The sequence below is a fragment of the Natrix helvetica genome (genome assembly GCF_964273705.1).
Source record: "Natrix helvetica genome assembly, chromosome: 1".
Taxonomy (NCBI): Eukaryota; Metazoa; Chordata; class Lepidosauria; order Squamata; family Natricidae; genus Natrix; species Natrix helvetica.
This window is the reverse complement of record NC_138548.1, coordinates 368,920,376-368,938,757: the sequence shown is the minus strand read 5'-3', so window position 1 is coordinate 368,938,757 and position 18,382 is coordinate 368,920,376. Positions and strand designations below refer to the sequence as shown.

The following is an 18,382-nucleotide window of genomic DNA, read 5'->3' as shown; positions in this document are numbered from 1 at the left end:
GAGAAAAAAAGCTGAGTTTATTAAAAGCTAAAAATTTGGACCCCAAATATAACCCAGAATTCTTCACTGCTTTTTCAGATCAGTGAGCGAATTGCTTCAGAAACTCTGAGTGATAAAAGTCTTTCCCCTTTTTTCCATCCGATGCTCCCCAAAGAAGGGTTCCAGTACCCAGCAATTGTCCAACTGCTTCTCCATTTTGAATGGACCTTGATTGGTCTCTTTGCTCCAGACACAGAGAAGGGAGAGCATTTCATGAGGACTTTTACTCCTATGCTTGTGAAGCATGGAATTTGTGTTGTTATATCACATCAATTCTCAGCGACTGGATACACAGCAACCCTCAGGAATGCCCTCTCTAAGTGGAGACAAGTCAATGTCCTTGTTCACTTCATGGAATATGACTTCCCCTTGGACAGAATTCTTCCTTTTCATTTAATATTTATGCGTTTGCCAGGACCCATTGAAGGGAAAGTCTGCATAATGACAGTGGTTGGAGAATATTCAATGGGAAAGGACCGGCGTCTCAAGTACATCCATAGTATTTGGACTTTTCCTCCTCAAGGGCAAAGAGATGGTGTCTATAAAACTCAATTCTTTGTGGAACCTGAATTTCATGCTGAGTATTTTCACTGCTCTGTTTCAAAACACGTCTTTTCTGTCAAAGGCCGAAGAAGATGCACCCAGAAAGCACCAGTGGGGACCCAAGAGGAAAAGAATAAGATGCAGATCCCAAATGATGGCAATGTTTACAGTGTCATTAAGATCCTGGCTCATGCCTTAAATGCTGCATCCAAATCCAAGAGGAGAAGGAAGAAGGGAAAACACAGGTTGGGGGCTCCAAGGCTGCACCCATGGAAGGTAAGGGGTCCCAACAAGGATCCATCAAACTATAAATTCCTTTCAGGGTCTTTGGGGCTCTCTGAGCTTCGTTGTTTAAGACCTTAAGCCCCTGTATAAAATCTTATTGTACTTATTGTAAGAGAGACGTGTTTTCCCTTCTACAACCAAGATGTTTTGTATATTGGAAAAAGTGCTCCCAAACTCCTTCTGATTTTAAGCTCCTGTTAACCAACATGGCTCTTCTCCTTGGTCTTTTTCCTTAAGGCTAAAAATTGATCTCTTCCTACCCTTCTTTGTCCTTGCCTAAAGCTGATGAAAATTCTGTGCAATGTCTTCTCCAAGTGTGGTGCCTGTTAGGAGACCTGGTATGAATCCACTGTGTGATTCATGCCATTATCAAATTAGTAATATGATTATTATCAAATCATTAAAACATTACTATTACTTTATTATAATCAGCAACCACTCTATATATAGAATAATATTAGAAAAACTACAAATGAAATCTTAAAAGAAAGCTGTAGATTGTGGCTGCCATTCATTTCTGTTATACAAAATGCAATGATATATCAAGTCCTAGGTGCTTAAAATTAGTTTCCAACTGGATTTTACATATGCAGCTCTCCCTAGTTCAAAATCATACATTTATATTCTTGAACTGTGAATTTTTAAAGGAGATCAAAATAACTTGTTTCTGTATCACAAATCATGATTTATCTTTGTTTTTTAATGAAAATATTAAAGAAATAATGACCAAGGTCCAATTGTTTTCTTATAACTCCCCAATTTTATCAGTAACATTAAATTTTATTGGAGTACAATTTTAAACACAGTTGTGTCCACTTAATTATCATTCCATCCAGTGCTCAATTAAGATCCCCATTCACCCCATCAGGAAGGATTTTGTTGATTCTTTTCTAAAATCAAGTTATACCACCAGCATTCACACAGTTTAATAAGGAAGTGTGATGATATGTGGGAATGAGTTTGGAGGATGAGAGAAAGAGATGCTGCATAGGGAAGGTTTTGATAAGATGTGGGGGAGGAAACCAGCAGCTGCATAACAGGCAGAAAAAGATACTCAGATAAGTTCCTCCCTAATTTTGACCATCAAAAAAGTTCATTAAATGATTTGGACCTTCCCATTGTTAATACAGTCTTACAATAAAGTACAATTAGTTCAACTGGTCATTCCGCCCCCCTCTACTCTACTTGAATGAATATTAGCCTCTTAACAAATCCTTGCTTTCTGCTAATCACCCTGTTGTTTTCAAGGAGTTCATGAATACTCTACGTATTTGTTTTTTTTTTCTTCAATTGATTTGTGACTTTTCCTAAAATGTACCCTATGATTGAAAATTTTAGTCAAATATATTGTCAGTGTTTCAAGTAATGCACCCATTGAAAGTAGAACTGAGAGGCAGGTAGATTCCTTAAAGAACAGTTTATTGGATACATCATATTGACACAATGATGAAAGCCAACTGTGAAAGGTCCCACGATATTCACCTAATTAAAAAATGAAAGTTCCCCCTGCCCCCCCCCCCAAGTCATCAGTCACATTGTCCAATAAAGGTTCTGGCAGGTTTCTTGGTTACTCCACTCCTCCTCTCTAAGCCACCTGTTGGAATGACCTTGGTTCCCACAGGAAATCTTTTTGGTTTTGACGGCAAAACACCACCTACCTAATTTCCCCCCTCCCTCTCCCCTCTTCTGCCTTGTGGCAGCCATGCAGAGAAAAAGATGGCCTCAGCCAGGTTCACTTCAAGGTTGACATATATCTTCTCACTATACTTTCGGTCAATATACTAAATGATTGAGAACTATTACTGAACCTTTGTTCTTGACTTTTGAAGAAGTGGCAACACTTGTTCTCCCAACTCACAATATTTAGAAGTTAATCAACCACAGAAGAAAGATTCAAATGTGAAAAAATCATGTGAGATTGAAAGAAAAACAAGATTTCTGCTTTTAAAATTCCTGGATGTTTCCATTTTAGTTCCATTCATTTCTAAAGAAGAAGGAATTGTACAATCTTTCCCTGTTTAAATTGTACTTGGATCAAAATGGAGACCTAGACGCAGATCTGTGGATTGTTAGTAAGGTTATTCTTCCCAAGGAGGATCCCATCGACAAGTATTTGGGGAGGTTTGAAAGACAGAGACTTAAAATCAACCAAGATGCTTTGTCACAGCTCCAGTTGCTCAACAAGGTGGGGAAAATATTGATGTTTTTTCTTCATTTTTCCAAAGAATTAGGACCCTTTTCAAGTGGGGAAAACCTAGTCACAAAAGTGGGTATCCTGCATTGAGAATTTAATGTGCAGAGTAATACATCTATAATTATATTAGATAGATCGAGGGGCCTTCAGTTCTTTTGACCAAAGTATCTTTCAGATCCTACAATTCTGAAGCTGTTATAAGCTGCTAAAATGAGATTTGGGGAGATTATTATTTAGGACACAAATCATTGTCAATGAATGACTCTTTTGCAATTTGCCACCATTAAACTGTTGAGAGAAATCATATGCTGAGGAACTTCAGGTTAATAGCTTCAGGTTCACTTGTTCCTTGTCTTCAAATATTAAGATGAAGGCAATTCTATTAACCAGAGCCTGACTTCAGGTTTGGATTGAATCTAATGAAATGAAATCAAGATTGGATGGAAGTTCTGTTGGTCCAATTGGGAAAGAACAGAATTACAGAATTGGAAGGGACCTTGTAGGTCATCTAGTTCAACCCTCTCCCCCTAAAGCAGGAGACCCTACACCATTTCTGATAGATGGCAGTCCATTCTCTTCTTGAAAGCTTCCAGTGATGAAGCTCCCACAATTTCTGAAGGCTCTCACTCTCAGAAAATTTCTCCTTATTTCCAGTTTGAATATCCCCTTGTTCAGTTTCCATTCATTATTCCTTGTCTGACCTTCAAGTGTTTTGGAAAATAGCTTGACTCCCTCCTCTCTGTGCAGCTGCTCAAATATGATCCTTTTCTTCACTAGACTAGCCTTGCCTAGTTCCTGCAACTGTTCATTGTATGTTTTAGCCTCCAGTCCTCTAATTCTCTTGGTTGCTCTTCTCTGCCCTCTCTCTAGTGTCTCAACATTTTTTTTATTGTGTGGGGACCAAAACTGGATGCAATGTTCTAGGTGTGGCCTTACTAAGGCTTTATAGAGTGGTATTAGTACCTCACAGGATCTTGATTAAATCCTTCATTGCCAGGTTAGAGTCAGGGTCTCCTAAGTTTGCAGACCCAAAATCTGTGACATTTTTTAATCAGCTGAGACCATAGTTACACATGTCTCTCTTTAACCCCACTGGAATAGTGGAATTTAGGAAGGAGGTCCAAGGCTTTCAGTTCACATGAAATAATAATGACTGGTCTGTTGTGAGCTTATTTATCCATTGATTGATTAAATTTATTTGCTGCCCATTTTACCATGATAATGGCTTGAAAACTGAAGTACTCAAGACTCACTTTGGTGCAAAAGAAACTTGATATCAGAAGTAATAAGGGACAATTTCAAGGGAAAAATTACTTAAATTTGAGCTTTGGCTTTTAAGAGGGCACTATAGTGTTAGAAACTAGTCAATCAGTTTTAGCTTTAGTTCACCAGCATGGTCGCCATATAAATTGAACAAATAAATATAGAAATAGAGTGTATCCTTTAAGGTTGTCAGTCCTTGTTTGTAAGGAATTTTTCCTCTGTATCTTAAGTGGGGGAGAGTTTTGGATTTCTTTCAAAGGGAAGCAACTTTGTAATGTTTTATGTAATCCAGAAAAAAACCTTTCCAGATCCTACTGGTCAGATATTTCTTTCTTCACCACAGTTTTATTTTAATAAATCCAATGGACTAAACATTTAATAAACCTTTTACAGTAAAGTTTACTTTAAAATGAGATATCTTATTCAGTGGTGAAATCTAAACATTTTCCCTGCCAGTTCTGTGGGCATGGCTTGGTGGTCATGTGATCTGGTGGGAATGGCCAAGTCAACATCACTTCTTTGCCCTTATGACCTACAAAAAGAAAATATACCAATTATTTTGGGCATTTAATACTTAAGTAAGAATAATGAAGAATACTTAAGTAAGAATACTTACATAAGAGTAACAAAAGTTTGTTGCCTTTTCATCCTTGCTGGTAAAGGCTGCTACTGCAAAAGGAAGAAAAAGAGTTTTGTTAGCTGAGGGCCAGTGATGGGAGCAATACAAAAGCACACAAAACACAAAAACACAAACTAGTTTTAACACAAAAACAACACAAATGCAACACAGCACAGCTGCACCTCACACAAAAGAGCTCCTGCCACAAGCAGGAAACTCACAGAGCCACAAAGGGCTTAAAAAAACCTTTCACACTGCACAAAAACAACACAAAGCAACACAACTAGCTCACACACAATGCAGAAGCAGCTGCACCTCACACAAAAGAGCTCCTTGCAGAAGCAGGAAACTCACAGAGCCACAAAGGGCTCAAAAAAGAAACTCTCACACTTTACACAAAAACAACAAAACTGACTCACAACATTGTTCAACTCTCAATGCAACATTGTGCAACTCACACACAATGCAAAAACAGCTGTACCTCACAGAAACTGGCCTCTGCAACAGACTTAACAGATTTAACAGAGTTGGAAGGGACCTTGCAAGTCATCTAGTCCAACCTCCTGCCCAAGCAGAATTGCAAATGCACACAAAATGGCCCCTGCCACAAGCAGGAAACTCACAAAGCCACAAAGAGCTCAAAGAACAACTTTCACACTTAACAGAAACACAATGCCATTGTGCAACTCTCACACAATGTAAAAGCACACAAAATGTCCCCTGCAACAACAAGCAGGGAAATCACAGTCACAGAGAACTTACAATGCCAACTATCACAAGCACAAAATGTCACATACAGCCGGGTGTGATTGTGTGTGTTTGTGTTGTGCGTGTGAAACACTACAGAAACACACAAAATCTCAGAAAGCTGCACAAATCTAAATTTATAAAAGCAGCTAAAACTTTATAAATGGCTATTATTTCCTAAAAAATAAATTCCTAAAAAAAGCCCCAAGTAACCTTTTTCTTTAAAAAAAGTAAAAATAAAAAACCCCACTTACTTACCCAATTGAAGGCAGAAGGCAGATTCAGTTCCTAGCCAAAGAGATGGATTGCAGGCAGAAAGCCGGGGATTTCAAAAGCAGAAACAGGAAGGCAGCTCCGGATTCGGTCTGAAGAGCGAAGGGAAGCAAGCTGGAGGCTGGAGGGAAAGTTGGCAGTTAGCCAGGTGGCTTAGCCAGGCCAGGCAGGGCAGCCAAGGGACCCTGCGGGAGGGTGGGGGGAACCACTCTAGCCTGCAACCGTCAATGCTTACCTTTTTGAGCGGGCGGCTGTCCAGGAGGCTTCTTAGAAGTTCCAGGAGAGGCTTCTGATCCAGCAGGGGTTGGCGAACTGAGCAGCTAGGCCACGTGGCAAAGGGACTTTACATAGCGGGGGTGGGTGGGGCGGAAGCGAAGTGCCAAGCGGCCGGAAGAGAACCGGTGAGAGAGCGATCGGGTGATCGGGAAAGCAGCGATCGAGAGACTGGGTGAGGGAGGGGCCACAAAGGATTTTTACCCCCGGTTCAGAGAACCGTGGCCTATCATCACAACCAGTTTGAGCGAACTGGGCCGAACTGGGAGGATTTCACCCCTGATCTTATTTCACAATCATTCTTAAATGAAGAAGAGTGGAATGCATGTTAATTCCACTGTTAGGCAGAACCCCCTGGTTCTCACTGGATGCTTAAATGTTTTCTCAATTTCATCCCTCCAGACTTTGTTAAGTAGAAAGGTCCATTTTTTGCTATATATGTCCCGAGAAAAAAAAAAGGAGGAACTAAATGAGGAATCTGCCTGCAATTGTATCTCCTGCAACCATTTGGAAGTATCCAGAGATTTCATATTGGCCTAAGAGAAACCCAGAGACTTCTTGGTTAACGTTCATGTCTACCTCCATCTTTCATGAATGATGAACCTCAACATATTTTCTTTGGCATTTCTTCTTTCTCTTCTCAGTCTCTGCCTCAGTCCAAATGTGTGGGAAAATGTCAGCCTGGATTTGTCATGAAGGCTCGAGAAGGAGAGCCAGTTTGCTGCTACAACTGCGTTCCTTGTCCAGAGGGGACCATCTCCACTCAGGAAGGTGCATTTTAAAGAGAAATGAAATTATGATGGTTTTGTTCTTAATTTTCATGGTGTCCAATTCCTTCCATAATGGGTGAGATAAGAAAAAGATTATGAAGGATGAGGTAGGAAAAGGATGTTGTGAATTGGTTAGGAAATCTCTCTTTTATTTGCCAATTTGGATGTCTCCTTCCATATTTATCCTTCTTAGATAGATCTTTCTATGAATTCTTTGTAATTTGAGGAATGGTTTTAGTTCAAAGGGCTTTGCTCACCCAAACCAACTTTATATTACAGGCCAAAAGATACATCAATCATACATTTAATCAGTTAATCAGTTAATCTTTATTAAGTTCATAAATCCTAATAAGCTGAAATATCTAATTAGAAGGAACAATTGAGGGAGAGATTTTGAGTTTAAGGAACAATGAAAATCAGACAGATGTCTCATCATAAAACCATCACATGGATATTTCCTTCCCACTTTTTCTTATCTTTCCAATTTTCTTATATTGTTAAATATTGAGATACAAACAGTTATAACACCAACAAAAAAGGAATATAGTCCTGCTTTTGAAAGGGAAAAAAAATCTAATATACTGTGTTAGGATTAAAAAGAACAGAAAGTGGGGGGGGGAGAACTAATAAAAGATCAATCTACTTAACATCCATTGATACTAATGTTGAACTCATTCTCCATTTAAAATTGTTGCCCAAATCTAGAAAATGGATTCAGTTCCTCTTCTTGAATTATTTCATGAATTAATCTTTCTTAAGATATTTTTATTTTCAAATTTATTTATCAAATTTATATGGCTGTCTATTTCACACAAAGAGACCCTTGTTTGCATACAATTAAAGCAATAATTAAAAATTAAAACAATGAGAAATAACCTCCAAGAAAGCAAGACAGGAATACATGAAGATGCTACCAACTATACAACCAGCACAGAGGGCTCTGTTACCAGGTGATTCCCAGGGCTGTTGACAGAATCACATTTTCAGGGGTTTCTAGAAGGCCTTACAGCTTGGAGATACTCCCTAATCCAGGGTAGTCAATGAGTTTTAACTGGAAGAGGCTGTATAATCTCCCTGAAGTAGGCAGTGTTACAACCCTTCTCAAGAGGCTCTCCATGGATCCAACCATGTTAGGCAACTTTTACCCTGTGTCCAGGATTTTTACAGCAATTGATTGAGAGCATAGTTGGTGGATCAATCATCAGTAACTGAGTTTAGATATTCCTGGTAGAAAAATATGTCTTGCATCTGTCAAAAATTAAAATTAAAACTAACTAACTAACTAACTAACTAACTAACTAACTAACTAACTAACTCAAACTAAAGTCAGTGAAAGATAAGAATCTGGAGGATTACCTCAGAGAAGTGGGTTTGTGCCACCAGATATTTCTTCTTTAACATTTATTTTCTTCTTGTTCTTGTTTTTATAGTTTTATACACTGGGGATTTTTTGTTTGGAGTGTATATTCAATTTACTAAGGCTTTCCCATCTTTCAGTATCGCATCTCACTCAAAGGTTTTATTGAAATGTGAAAATACTATAAAAGAAATATTGCTTTGTTTTCTTAGATACTGAAAAATGCACCAAGTGTGCAGATGATCAATATCCAAACAAGAACCGAATTCAATGTATCCCAAAAAGAATCATCTTCCTGTCCTATGAAGAACATCTGGGCATCATCCTCATCTCCTTTGCCCTACTCCTGTTCCTAACCACAGTGTTCATTTTAATCCTATTCCTTAAATCCTTAAAAACTCCCATTGTCAAAGCCAACAACCGCGATCTCTCCTTCGTCCTCCTGATCTCTCTCCTGCTTTGCTTTTTGTCCCCCTTTTTCTTCATTGGGCAACCAAGGAAAGCCAGCTGTCTTCTCCGACAAACAATGTTCAGCATTGTCTTCTCAGTAGCTGTGTCTTCTGTGTTGGCCAAAACTATCATGGTGGTGCTGGCCTTCCTGGCTTCAAAACCAGGAAACAGGATGAGAAGATGGTTGGGGAAGAGCTTGGCCAACTCCATCATCCTTTCTTGTTCTGCTGTCCAAATTTTCATCTGTGTCATGTGGCTGGGAGTATATCCCCCATTTCCAGACTCTGACCTCCACTCCCAGCCTGGAGAGATCATCCTTCAATGCAACGAAGGCTCCGTCACCATGTTTTATGTTGTCCTCAGCTACATGGGTTTCCTAGCTGTCATTTGCTTCACAGTGGCTTTCTTGGCCAGGAACCTTCCTGGGGCCTTCAATGAAGCCAAGCTGATCACTTTCAGCATGTTGGTCTTCTGCAGTGTCTGGGTCTCCTTCTTGCCCACCTATCTGAGCACCAAAGGGAAATACATGGTAGCTGTGCAGGTCTTCTCCATCTTGGCCTCTGGTGCTGGGCTGTTGTGTTGTATCTTCTTCCCCAAGTGCTACATTATCCTCCTGAGACCAGATCTAAACACTAAGGAGCATCTAATGATAAAAGTCGGGAACTGATCATTAAATTGTTTCTTAGGTTCATGACAGTTATTGATTGAAATTTGTTGTTGGTTTATAACACTACAGAAACACACAAAATCTCAGAAAGCTGCACAATTTATAACATTTATAAATTTATAAAAGCAGCTAAAACTTTATAAATGGCTATTATTTCCTAAAAAATAAATTCCTAAAAAAAGCCCCAAGTAACCTTTTTTTTTAAAAAAAAAAAGTTTTATGTTGTCCTCAGCTACATGGGTTTTCTAGCTGTCATCTGCTTCACAGTGGCTTTCTTGGCCAGGAACCTTCCTGGGGCCTTCAATGAAGCCAAGCTGATCACTTTCAGCATGTTGGTCTTCTGCAGTGTCTGGATCTCCTTCTTGCCCACCTACCTGAGCACCAAAGGGAAATACATGGTAGCCGTGCAGGTCTTCTCCATCTTGGCCTCTGGTGCCGGGCTGTTGGGTTGCATCTTACTCCCCAAGTGCTACATTATCCTCCTGAGACCAGATCTAAACACAAAGGAACAACTAATGATAAAACCAGGGACATGATTTTGAAATTGGTTCTTCGGATTATAACATTTAATTTTTGATTGCTTGTTGGTTTATATGCTTCATTTGCCTCTTGTTTGAAAACTGATGTTATTTAAAATTGAAGGAGATAAAAATAGTTATTTTAATCAATGTAATAATAATATAACAATAAATAATCAAACAATAAAATAAGTTAACAGTTAATATTTGTGTTTTAAAGCAATTGGTAGCCCTTCTTTTCCTCAGCACACAAGTGAGCCAATATATGTCTTAAGCAATCCTTTAAGAGAGGAGACATATGAACCATATCCTGGGTTTTTGACTGCCTTTAGCGTGGTAGGTATCTTCAGAGTTAGCTAGGAAGATCTCAGCCTCATCTCCTTCATGGTTCTTTCAGAATTGGCATTTCAATTCCCCCAAGGTCTGGTTCTGTCAGGAAGAGAAGGTTTAGTGTAGATGAGTCAGTGTTGCAACTTCCAGAGCCCTATTTGGGTTTGATGCTCTTTCTCATCAATCTCCCTTCAGTTAAGCTCCAGATCAACTTTCACCCTTTTCATGGGTTCCTCTCTCTTAGCCCCCCCTTTCCAGCTTATCTGGGCTGAGGTGCTGAACAGACTTTCTGCCTTCTGGTGAGGAATCTTCTGTAGCAGAGATCTTCATAGCCTGTGCCTTTCTGAAAGGGTTGGCATACTGGTAGTCTTTGTCCCTTGTCAGCTGTGTGACTGTCCTAGCACTACCTTGCCTGTCCACCATTGCCAGTTTCTTAGGGGGAGGATAAATAAAGATCTGTGGTTGGTATGTGACCTCTGCTTATTATCAGAGGAAGATTTTTTAAAAAAAAAACCCTCTTGATTCCCTGGTTACCCCCTACTGTTCAATATCAGTATCTACCACCCTATAATAATGGAAAAGGTGTCCTCAAGGCCGAACGCTCCCCTCCTCTGAGCTCCTTCAGTTCTGAAGAGACCCAGCTGTAGGGAAGCAGCTACTGCCCACTTTGCTCTCCTTGTTCCCTCCCTTCTTCCTCTCCAGCCCTCTGAGGAACCAGAAGAGGATTGAGGGGGAAATCCTCACCTCATCAGAGAGTGTGACCTCTTATGGTTGGCAGTGGAAACAAATATTTTTTTTCTTTAAAAAGGGAAAATTCCTCTACTCTCTGGTACCTTCTAGGGTTCAGTATTCTAGTGCTTGGGGAAATCAGATGTAGGACCCAAAGCAAGTAATGAACTCCTGAAGGTAAAGGTAAAGGTTCCCCTCACACATAGGTGCTAGTCGTTCTCGACTCTTAGAGGGCAGTGCTCAAATATGTTTCAAAACCAAAGAGCCAGCACTGTCCGAAGTGGTCATGCCTGTGTTATATTCCTTTTGGGATCTTTGGCCTGTCACACTCTCTATTATTTTACTATGCTGTTTCATTAGTGTAGTAATTGGGAGGGGGAATAGTAAAGAGTAGAATAGTAGAATGTGTTGTTGTCAATCCATTTAGGAAACAAAAACGAAATGCACAGGTACAGTATAGGTGGTACCTTGCTCAATAGTAGTAACTGTGAAAGGGATCTTGGAGTCCTAGTGGACAACCATTTAAACATGAGCCAGCAGTGTGCAGCAGCTGCCAAAAAAGCCAAAACAGCTCTAGGCTGCATCAACAGAGGGATAGAATCAAGATCACGTGAAGTGTTAATACCACTTTATAATGCCTTGGTAAGGCCACACTTGGAATACTGCATTTAGTTTTGGTCGCCATGATGTAGAAAAGATGTGGAGACTCTAGAAAAAGTGCAGAGAAGAAGAACAAAGATGATTAGGGGACTGGAGGCTAAAACATATGAAGAACGGTTGCAGGAACTGGGTATGTCTAGTTCAATAGAAAGAAGGACTAGGGGAGACATGATAGCAGTGTTCCAATATCTCAGAGGTTGCCACAAAGAAGAGGGAGTCAAACTATTTTCCAAGGCACCTGAGGGTAGAACAAGAAGCAATGGGTGGAAACTAATCAAGGAGAGAAGCAACTTAAAACTGAGGAGAAACTTCCTGACAGTTAGAACAATTAATCAGTGGAACAGCTTGCCTCCAGAAGTTGTGAATGCCCCAACACTGGAAGTCTTTAAGAAGATGTTGGATAGCCATTTGTCTGAAATGTCATAGGGTTTCCTGCCTAGGCAGAGGGTTGGACTAGAAGACCTCCAAGGTCCCTTCCAGCTCTGCTATTATATGGTATGGTATGGTATGGTATGGTATGGTATGGTATGGTATGGTATGGTATGGTATGGTATGGTATGGTATGGTATGGTATTCCTTTCTAGAAGCCCAAGGTCATCTTTTGTCTCCGACATGGGTGGAAATGCCAGCGCGGCAGAGCAAGATTGGACCATGTGATGGACTTGTGAGTGTGGGGCAAGGTTTTGAACTTTCAACTGGGTGGGAATCCGAGGAAGCTTTCAGATTCAGGATTCCACAGCTTGTGCCAACATGTTTGTCTTATTACATTGGAACCTTAAGGATAGCTCTGCCTTGGCCTCTGATTTAATTCTGCATTATATTTGGAATGCTGACAGCCAGCATGACCAAACGCTGAAGGCGCATGGAACACTGTTACCTTCCCACCAAAGGAGGTTCCTATTTTTCTACTTGCATGTTTACATGCTTTCAAACTGCTAGGTTGGCAGAAGCTGAGACAAGTAACGGGAGCTCACTCCGTTATATGTCGCATGGGATTGCATCCGCCGAACTGCTGACCTTTCTGATCAACAAGCTCAGCGTCTTAGCCACTGAGCCACCACGTCCCTAATGAACTCCTACTCCAATGTTTATTTGCATGCTGTGGTGGAACTCCCTCAAATAATATTAAGACGGCTCCCACACAACTAAGATGATTAAGGGCCTGGAGACAAATCATATGAAGAACTCCTTCAAACAAAGAGATACAGTTGTATCATACTCTACCATCCCAACTCATAATGTGATGTATTTTTTTGAGTTTTCATGTTGTTATTGTCAGGCCGGATGCCATCTTTTCTTTTGGATCTTTGGCCTGCCACATTTTTTTATTATTCTACTATGCATTTTCTATTGTGGGAAAATGAGAGGGAGGATTGGAAGGAGTCACATACTATGTAGCCATAACAAAATTCTTTCTAGAAAACCAAGGTCATCCATTGTCTCTGCACCTCTGCCCCTGACCAGAACTGGATGGGTGGAACTGCCAGCATGGCAGTGGGAGATTGGACCATGTGTTGGACTTGTGGGTGTGGGGGCAAGATCCTGAACTTTCAACTAGTTGGGGAAAACTGGGAAACTTTCAGATTCGGGTTTTCCCAGATGTGCCAACATGGCTCTCTTAATAAATTGGAACTTTGATAAAGGAAAGTGTCCAAGAAGATAGAGGGGGAGGAGGGGGGAAATTACCAAGAAGCTTGTAAAAAGGAATTGGAAATGAATTGCAGAAAAGAGAGCAATGGAAAATTAGAATTTAATTTAATTGTTTTTTTCACAATACAATAAAACTATTGTCAGAATAGTTGCATGGTTCTTATAATTGTAACATTGATTCCCAACTGCTACAGAGAGCTGTGCAATAGAAAATGAATACCTGCCACACCTTCATCTTGGGAGTTTTCAAGTTTGTACCACCTTTAAATGTCCTTCTGGAACTGGATAAAGAAGCTGCATTGAAGGCTTGTGTCACAGCCCAGATTGTGTTGTAAATGAAATAGTCGCCCTCAGTCAGTATTAGATCTATCTCATGTTCTGTGAGAGCTTCCAGTTCTTCTCTCTGCCTGCACCGTCTCCAGCCTTTCACCTGAAAGGCATTGTTGGTGTAGGAAAACAGGAAGGAGGTCTCTACATAGTGTCCCATAAAAAAATTAAACTTCAAATACCAACCACGCTTTGTAATTTGATTTTTCATCATAGAAAAGTAAAATATGCTATGAATGTAATGTAATTCTTCATTGAAGAATTATTGAAATGTGCTTTACATGGGCCTCCCCTTGTGGATTACTTGAAGTTATTACTGGTCCACCATGAGGTGCTGTGTACAGTTATGAGTGCACCTTATTGCAACCATATTACCATAGGTCATGGTAGCCATTCCACTTTACTTACAGTACTAGTTTTTGGTACCAGTCATCTAGATTTTGCAAGATTAGCAGCCTCTGAGTCCAATATATGAATATGAAACTTCCATAGACACACAATAACAGACTCGGCACTGGGTCCAGAGCATCCAACCCTCTAAAGAATACAAATGACCAGCTATCTACAAGTAATATAATTCCTTCCATTCCCTACTATTCTTTCAGAGCTGAAGAAGCTTCTTGGATGAAAAGTGAAACATCTTCAAAAGAAAAAAACAAGAAAGTCCAGTTGCCTTCTGGGGGGGGGGGGGGGGAAAAGCACCTTTGGGATGATCAGTACTGCGGGCTTAATCAGTTGGTTGAGAAGGAGCAAAGAGAAATGTTAGGCAAACCTTGTCAGGAAAGCTCAGGTTATAAAAGTGTCTGCTACAGAACACTCCTCACCAGAAGTCAAAAAGACTGCTGAGCATCTCCTTCCAAGAAACTGGAAGCTGAGAGAGAGGAAGCCATGACGAGGATTGAACTTGATCTGGAGTTCAACTAATTGCTGACAAAGGGCACATCCCAAGAAAGAGAAGGAGCACCAACATCAGTTAGGTTACTACCCAAACCTCAGTGGTATAAAAAGACCAATTCAAACTGTTAAAGAGATGATGTTGAGATATTTCTAACTAACTTTGAAGTTGTCTGACAAGATGAAAGTTTTCCAAAGCCCAGGATGCAGCTCCCATTTGCCTTCTCTTGATATATTATTTAACACAAATATTATCTAATCTGAGTGTTCTGAGAAAAAGGAGGACAAACACAAATATTAATTATTAATTCATTTATTTCATGTTTGAGATTATTTTGGATTTTTGTTTAATTAACTGCACATTCTTCATATTTTTATTTCATTTGGCTTCAAATAAGTCCAATTGTGAGGGAACACATGCAAAGGAAGCATACAAACCAACATTAATTGCAATAAGAAATGAAATGATATGAATCTAAGAAACAATTTCATTATCAGTTTCCAATTTTTATCACTAAGTGTTCCTTAGTGTTTAGATCTGGTCTCAGGAGGATAATGTAGCACTTGGGGAAGAAGATGCAGCCCAGAAGCCCAGCACCAGAGGCCAAGATAGAGAAGACCTGCACAGCCACCATGTATTTCCCTTTGGTGCTCAGGTAGGTGGGCAGGAAGGAGATCCAGACACTGCAAAAGACCAGCATGCTGAAGGTGATTAGCTTGGCTTCATTGAAGGCCCCAGGTAGGTTCCTGGCCAGAAAAGCCACCGTGAAGCAAACAGCAGCTAGGAAACCCATGTAGCCAAGGACAACATAAAACAGGGTGACAGAACCTTCATTGCATTGAAGGATGATCTCTCCAGGCTGGGAGTGCAGGTCAGAGTCAGGGAATGGGGGAGAAAGTCCCAGCCACATGGCACAAATGAAAAACTGAACACCAGAACAAGAAAGGATGATGGAATTGGTCAGGCTCTTCCCCAACCATCTTTTCACTCGGTTTCCTGGTTTCGTTGCCAGGAAGGCCAATACCACTGTGATCGTTTTTGCTAAGAAAGAAGACACAGCTACTGAGAAGACAATGCTGAACACTGTTTGTCGGAGGAGACAGGTGGCTTTTCTTGGTTGTCCAATGAAGAGAAGAGGAGACAAGAAGCAAAGCATGAGGGAGACCAGGAGGATGTAGGAGAGATCCCGGTTGTTGGCTTTGACAATGGGTGTTTCTCGGTATTTAATGAATGCAATTAAAACGAAGCCTGTGGTTAGGAACAAGACTAGGGCGAAAGAGACCAATATAATGACCAGATGTTCCTCATAGGCCAGGAAGGTTATTCGTTTAGAGATACATTGGAGTCGGTTCTCAGTTGAATATTGATCATCTGGGCATTTGGTACATTTTTCAGTATCTGGAATAACAGAAAATAATGTTTACTTTTTCCTCTCAAATTTCAAGAAAACCTTGAACCCCTGTTCACTCTCTGTATTCACCTTCATCAGTGAGGGAAACTTTCTGGTTCTTCTACTGAGGGACTAGTTACTTCCATATAGAACATAGGAAAATAAATAAAATTCCATCTCCCTGAAGTTGGTTGGTGAATCAGGCCAGGTCACAAATGGACCTCACACAGAAATGTGTTTGCCAACCCCCAGGCCCTCTGAAACCAATGATTCAGTAAGGGAAATTTAGCAAGTACAGATCTGACCATAGAAGGCAGGACTGAAATATAGCAAGAAGAACCTGAATTATCAGAAATTGTCATTTTGGGAGAGGGGCAGGAGTGGGCTGCTGGGGGTTCTCAGGGGTTCAGGAGATCCTCTAGCTAAGATTCTGTTCAGTTCGGAGAACCCCCAAATCCCATCCTGGCTGGCCCCGACCACTCCAGAGCCTGTGGTGCAGAAGACCAACTTGGCCACACCCACCATGGCCACACCCACCCTGCAACCGGTCAGAAAACCCCTTGCTAAAATTTTTGAAGGCCACCGCTGGAGAGGGGTACAGTTGACGGAGATTCTGCAATGTTTGGCAACCTCTCTTGCTGAACCTTCGCATGTCTAAAACTGTCAAAAAGAGTCATACCACAAAAGGTTGTTCTTGGCTGCCAATTGGCCAGCTTCACGGCCTCCCTACTTCGAAACAAATAAATCGAACTAAGCAAGTAAGGAAAAGGCACCACCAAGTATAGGAAGGAAGAGGCGCCACCAAATCTGAATGTTTCCATTCTGGCAGTGGACGCAAATAAACAAATAATCAGTTGAGAGTTATAAAAGACAGAATGACTCCCAAATGATTGTTTGTTTATTTTCACGAATAGGTGTTGAAAGAAATGTCCTTCTGGGTTCGGCTCCAAGTGGGGAAAAAGACACTGGAGACATGGAAGCTGCTTGGAAAGATGGTTTTAATGCTGGACAGGACCACATGGCTGGAGTCCTGAACAGAAATGTTTATCACATGCTTCAATGTTGGTGGAGAAGAGAAGAGAAGGGAAGAAGGCTGAAGAAGGGCTTGCAGGGCTTTTTATAATCTGTTCAGCCTCACCTCTCTGTTTCCTGTTCCTGTGTAAGAAATGTATTCTGATAGGTTGTCAGACTCACATGGGCCCGTGCAAGGGCAACCCTCTAGGCTGAGTTTTGAATCCAGGTTTGGTTGAGTTCAGATGCCATGTGGTCAGTTGAGTAAAAGGCAATATTATCATGCCTTCATTCCCATCCCCCTGGAGCTGAAGTGGAGAACTCTTTTATTATGTAAAGGGACTGGTTCAGGCTTTAATGGCTCATGGACAAAAGGTGGGGGCAGGAAGCTGCAGGGAGAGTTACTTTGTCTTTTTGAAACATGTTTCTTTTCACATCCAGAGAAATATTCTGCCTTTTCAATATTTCCTAGGATATTTCATTTTTCTGGGAGAGGGATGGGTGATAACTTCCTACATAGGCAACATTTAAGACCCTGTCCACAGTCCAGAGGGAACAATAAAATGTGTAGCTGTCGAGAGACAAATTTGTTTCAATCTTCCCTTATTCGCTTTTATGAAAATTGCCCTGGATGAATCCACTTCCTCAAGGCCTTCTCTTTTCTTTGGTGACACCCACCTTCCTGAGTGGAGATGGTCCCCTCCGGACAAGGAACACAGTCGTAGCAGCAAAATGGCTCTCCTTCTTGCTTCTGCTTGACAAATCCAGGACGACAATTTTCCACACATTGAGACTGAGGCAAAGGCTAAGGAGAAAAACAAGGAATGCCAAAGAAAATATGTTAGTCAGGAACCTTTTGCTGCCGAACGTTTGAGCTGTGTGAGGGAACTTCTAAGGCCCAGCTAGGTATCCAAGACAAGGTCTTTTCTGTTGAAGAACTACAATTAGGTAACAGCAACTGGCTTGGAAGAACAAACTCATATTTGTTTCTAGTTAAATTTGGAGCTCATTTTCTTCCCAGAATGACATAAATAGCTAACAATCAAGATAAATAATTGCATTGAAGGGTTTTTTTTAAATGATGTGCCTTCTTAGAAGCCATAGTCCAAATCTAAGCAACATTTCCTTTTTAACTTGTGCCTTGTTTATTCAGATATCAGGAAAGGCTTTTCTCTGAGTCAAAATCATGTTTCAGTGCTTCGGTTTTCAGGTCAGGGTGTTATAACTCAGCAATCAAGTCATTTTGACTCCATGTCAAAAAAAATAATAATCTTGGACCTCCTTCATAAGAGCAGAAGGCCAATTACATTATCCCAGTAGGATGAAAGATTGGAATAGATAACTCTAGCCAGGTGCGGATTTCTTAGAAACTTCTTGCCCTGCCCGTCTATG

At 40.7% G+C, this 18,382-nt stretch overlaps 2 protein-coding genes across 2 annotated transcripts in view; one reads left to right on the top strand and one right to left on the bottom strand.

The window, feature by feature from the left end:
- The window catches only part of LOC309384584 (vomeronasal type-2 receptor 26-like), a gene marked incomplete at both ends in the record, with an annotated part of 35,058 nt that extends 24,001 nt beyond the window's left edge, over positions 1 to 11,057 (top strand). Inside the window, one exon of the mRNA XM_081938286.1 lies at positions 11,031 to 11,057. Coding sequence (XP_081794412.1) covers positions 11,031 to 11,057 — 27 coding nt within the window. The remainder of the gene's footprint in view (positions 1 to 11,030) is intronic.
- The window catches only part of LOC309382660 (taste receptor type 1 member 2-like), a gene marked incomplete at its 3' end in the record, with an annotated part of 256,900 nt that extends 239,213 nt beyond the window's left edge, over positions 1 to 17,687 (bottom strand). The window contains exon 1 of the mRNA XM_081934382.1: positions 17,669 to 17,687. The remainder of the gene's footprint in view (positions 1 to 17,668) is intronic.
- Between the last annotated feature and the right edge of the window lie 695 nt (positions 17,688 to 18,382).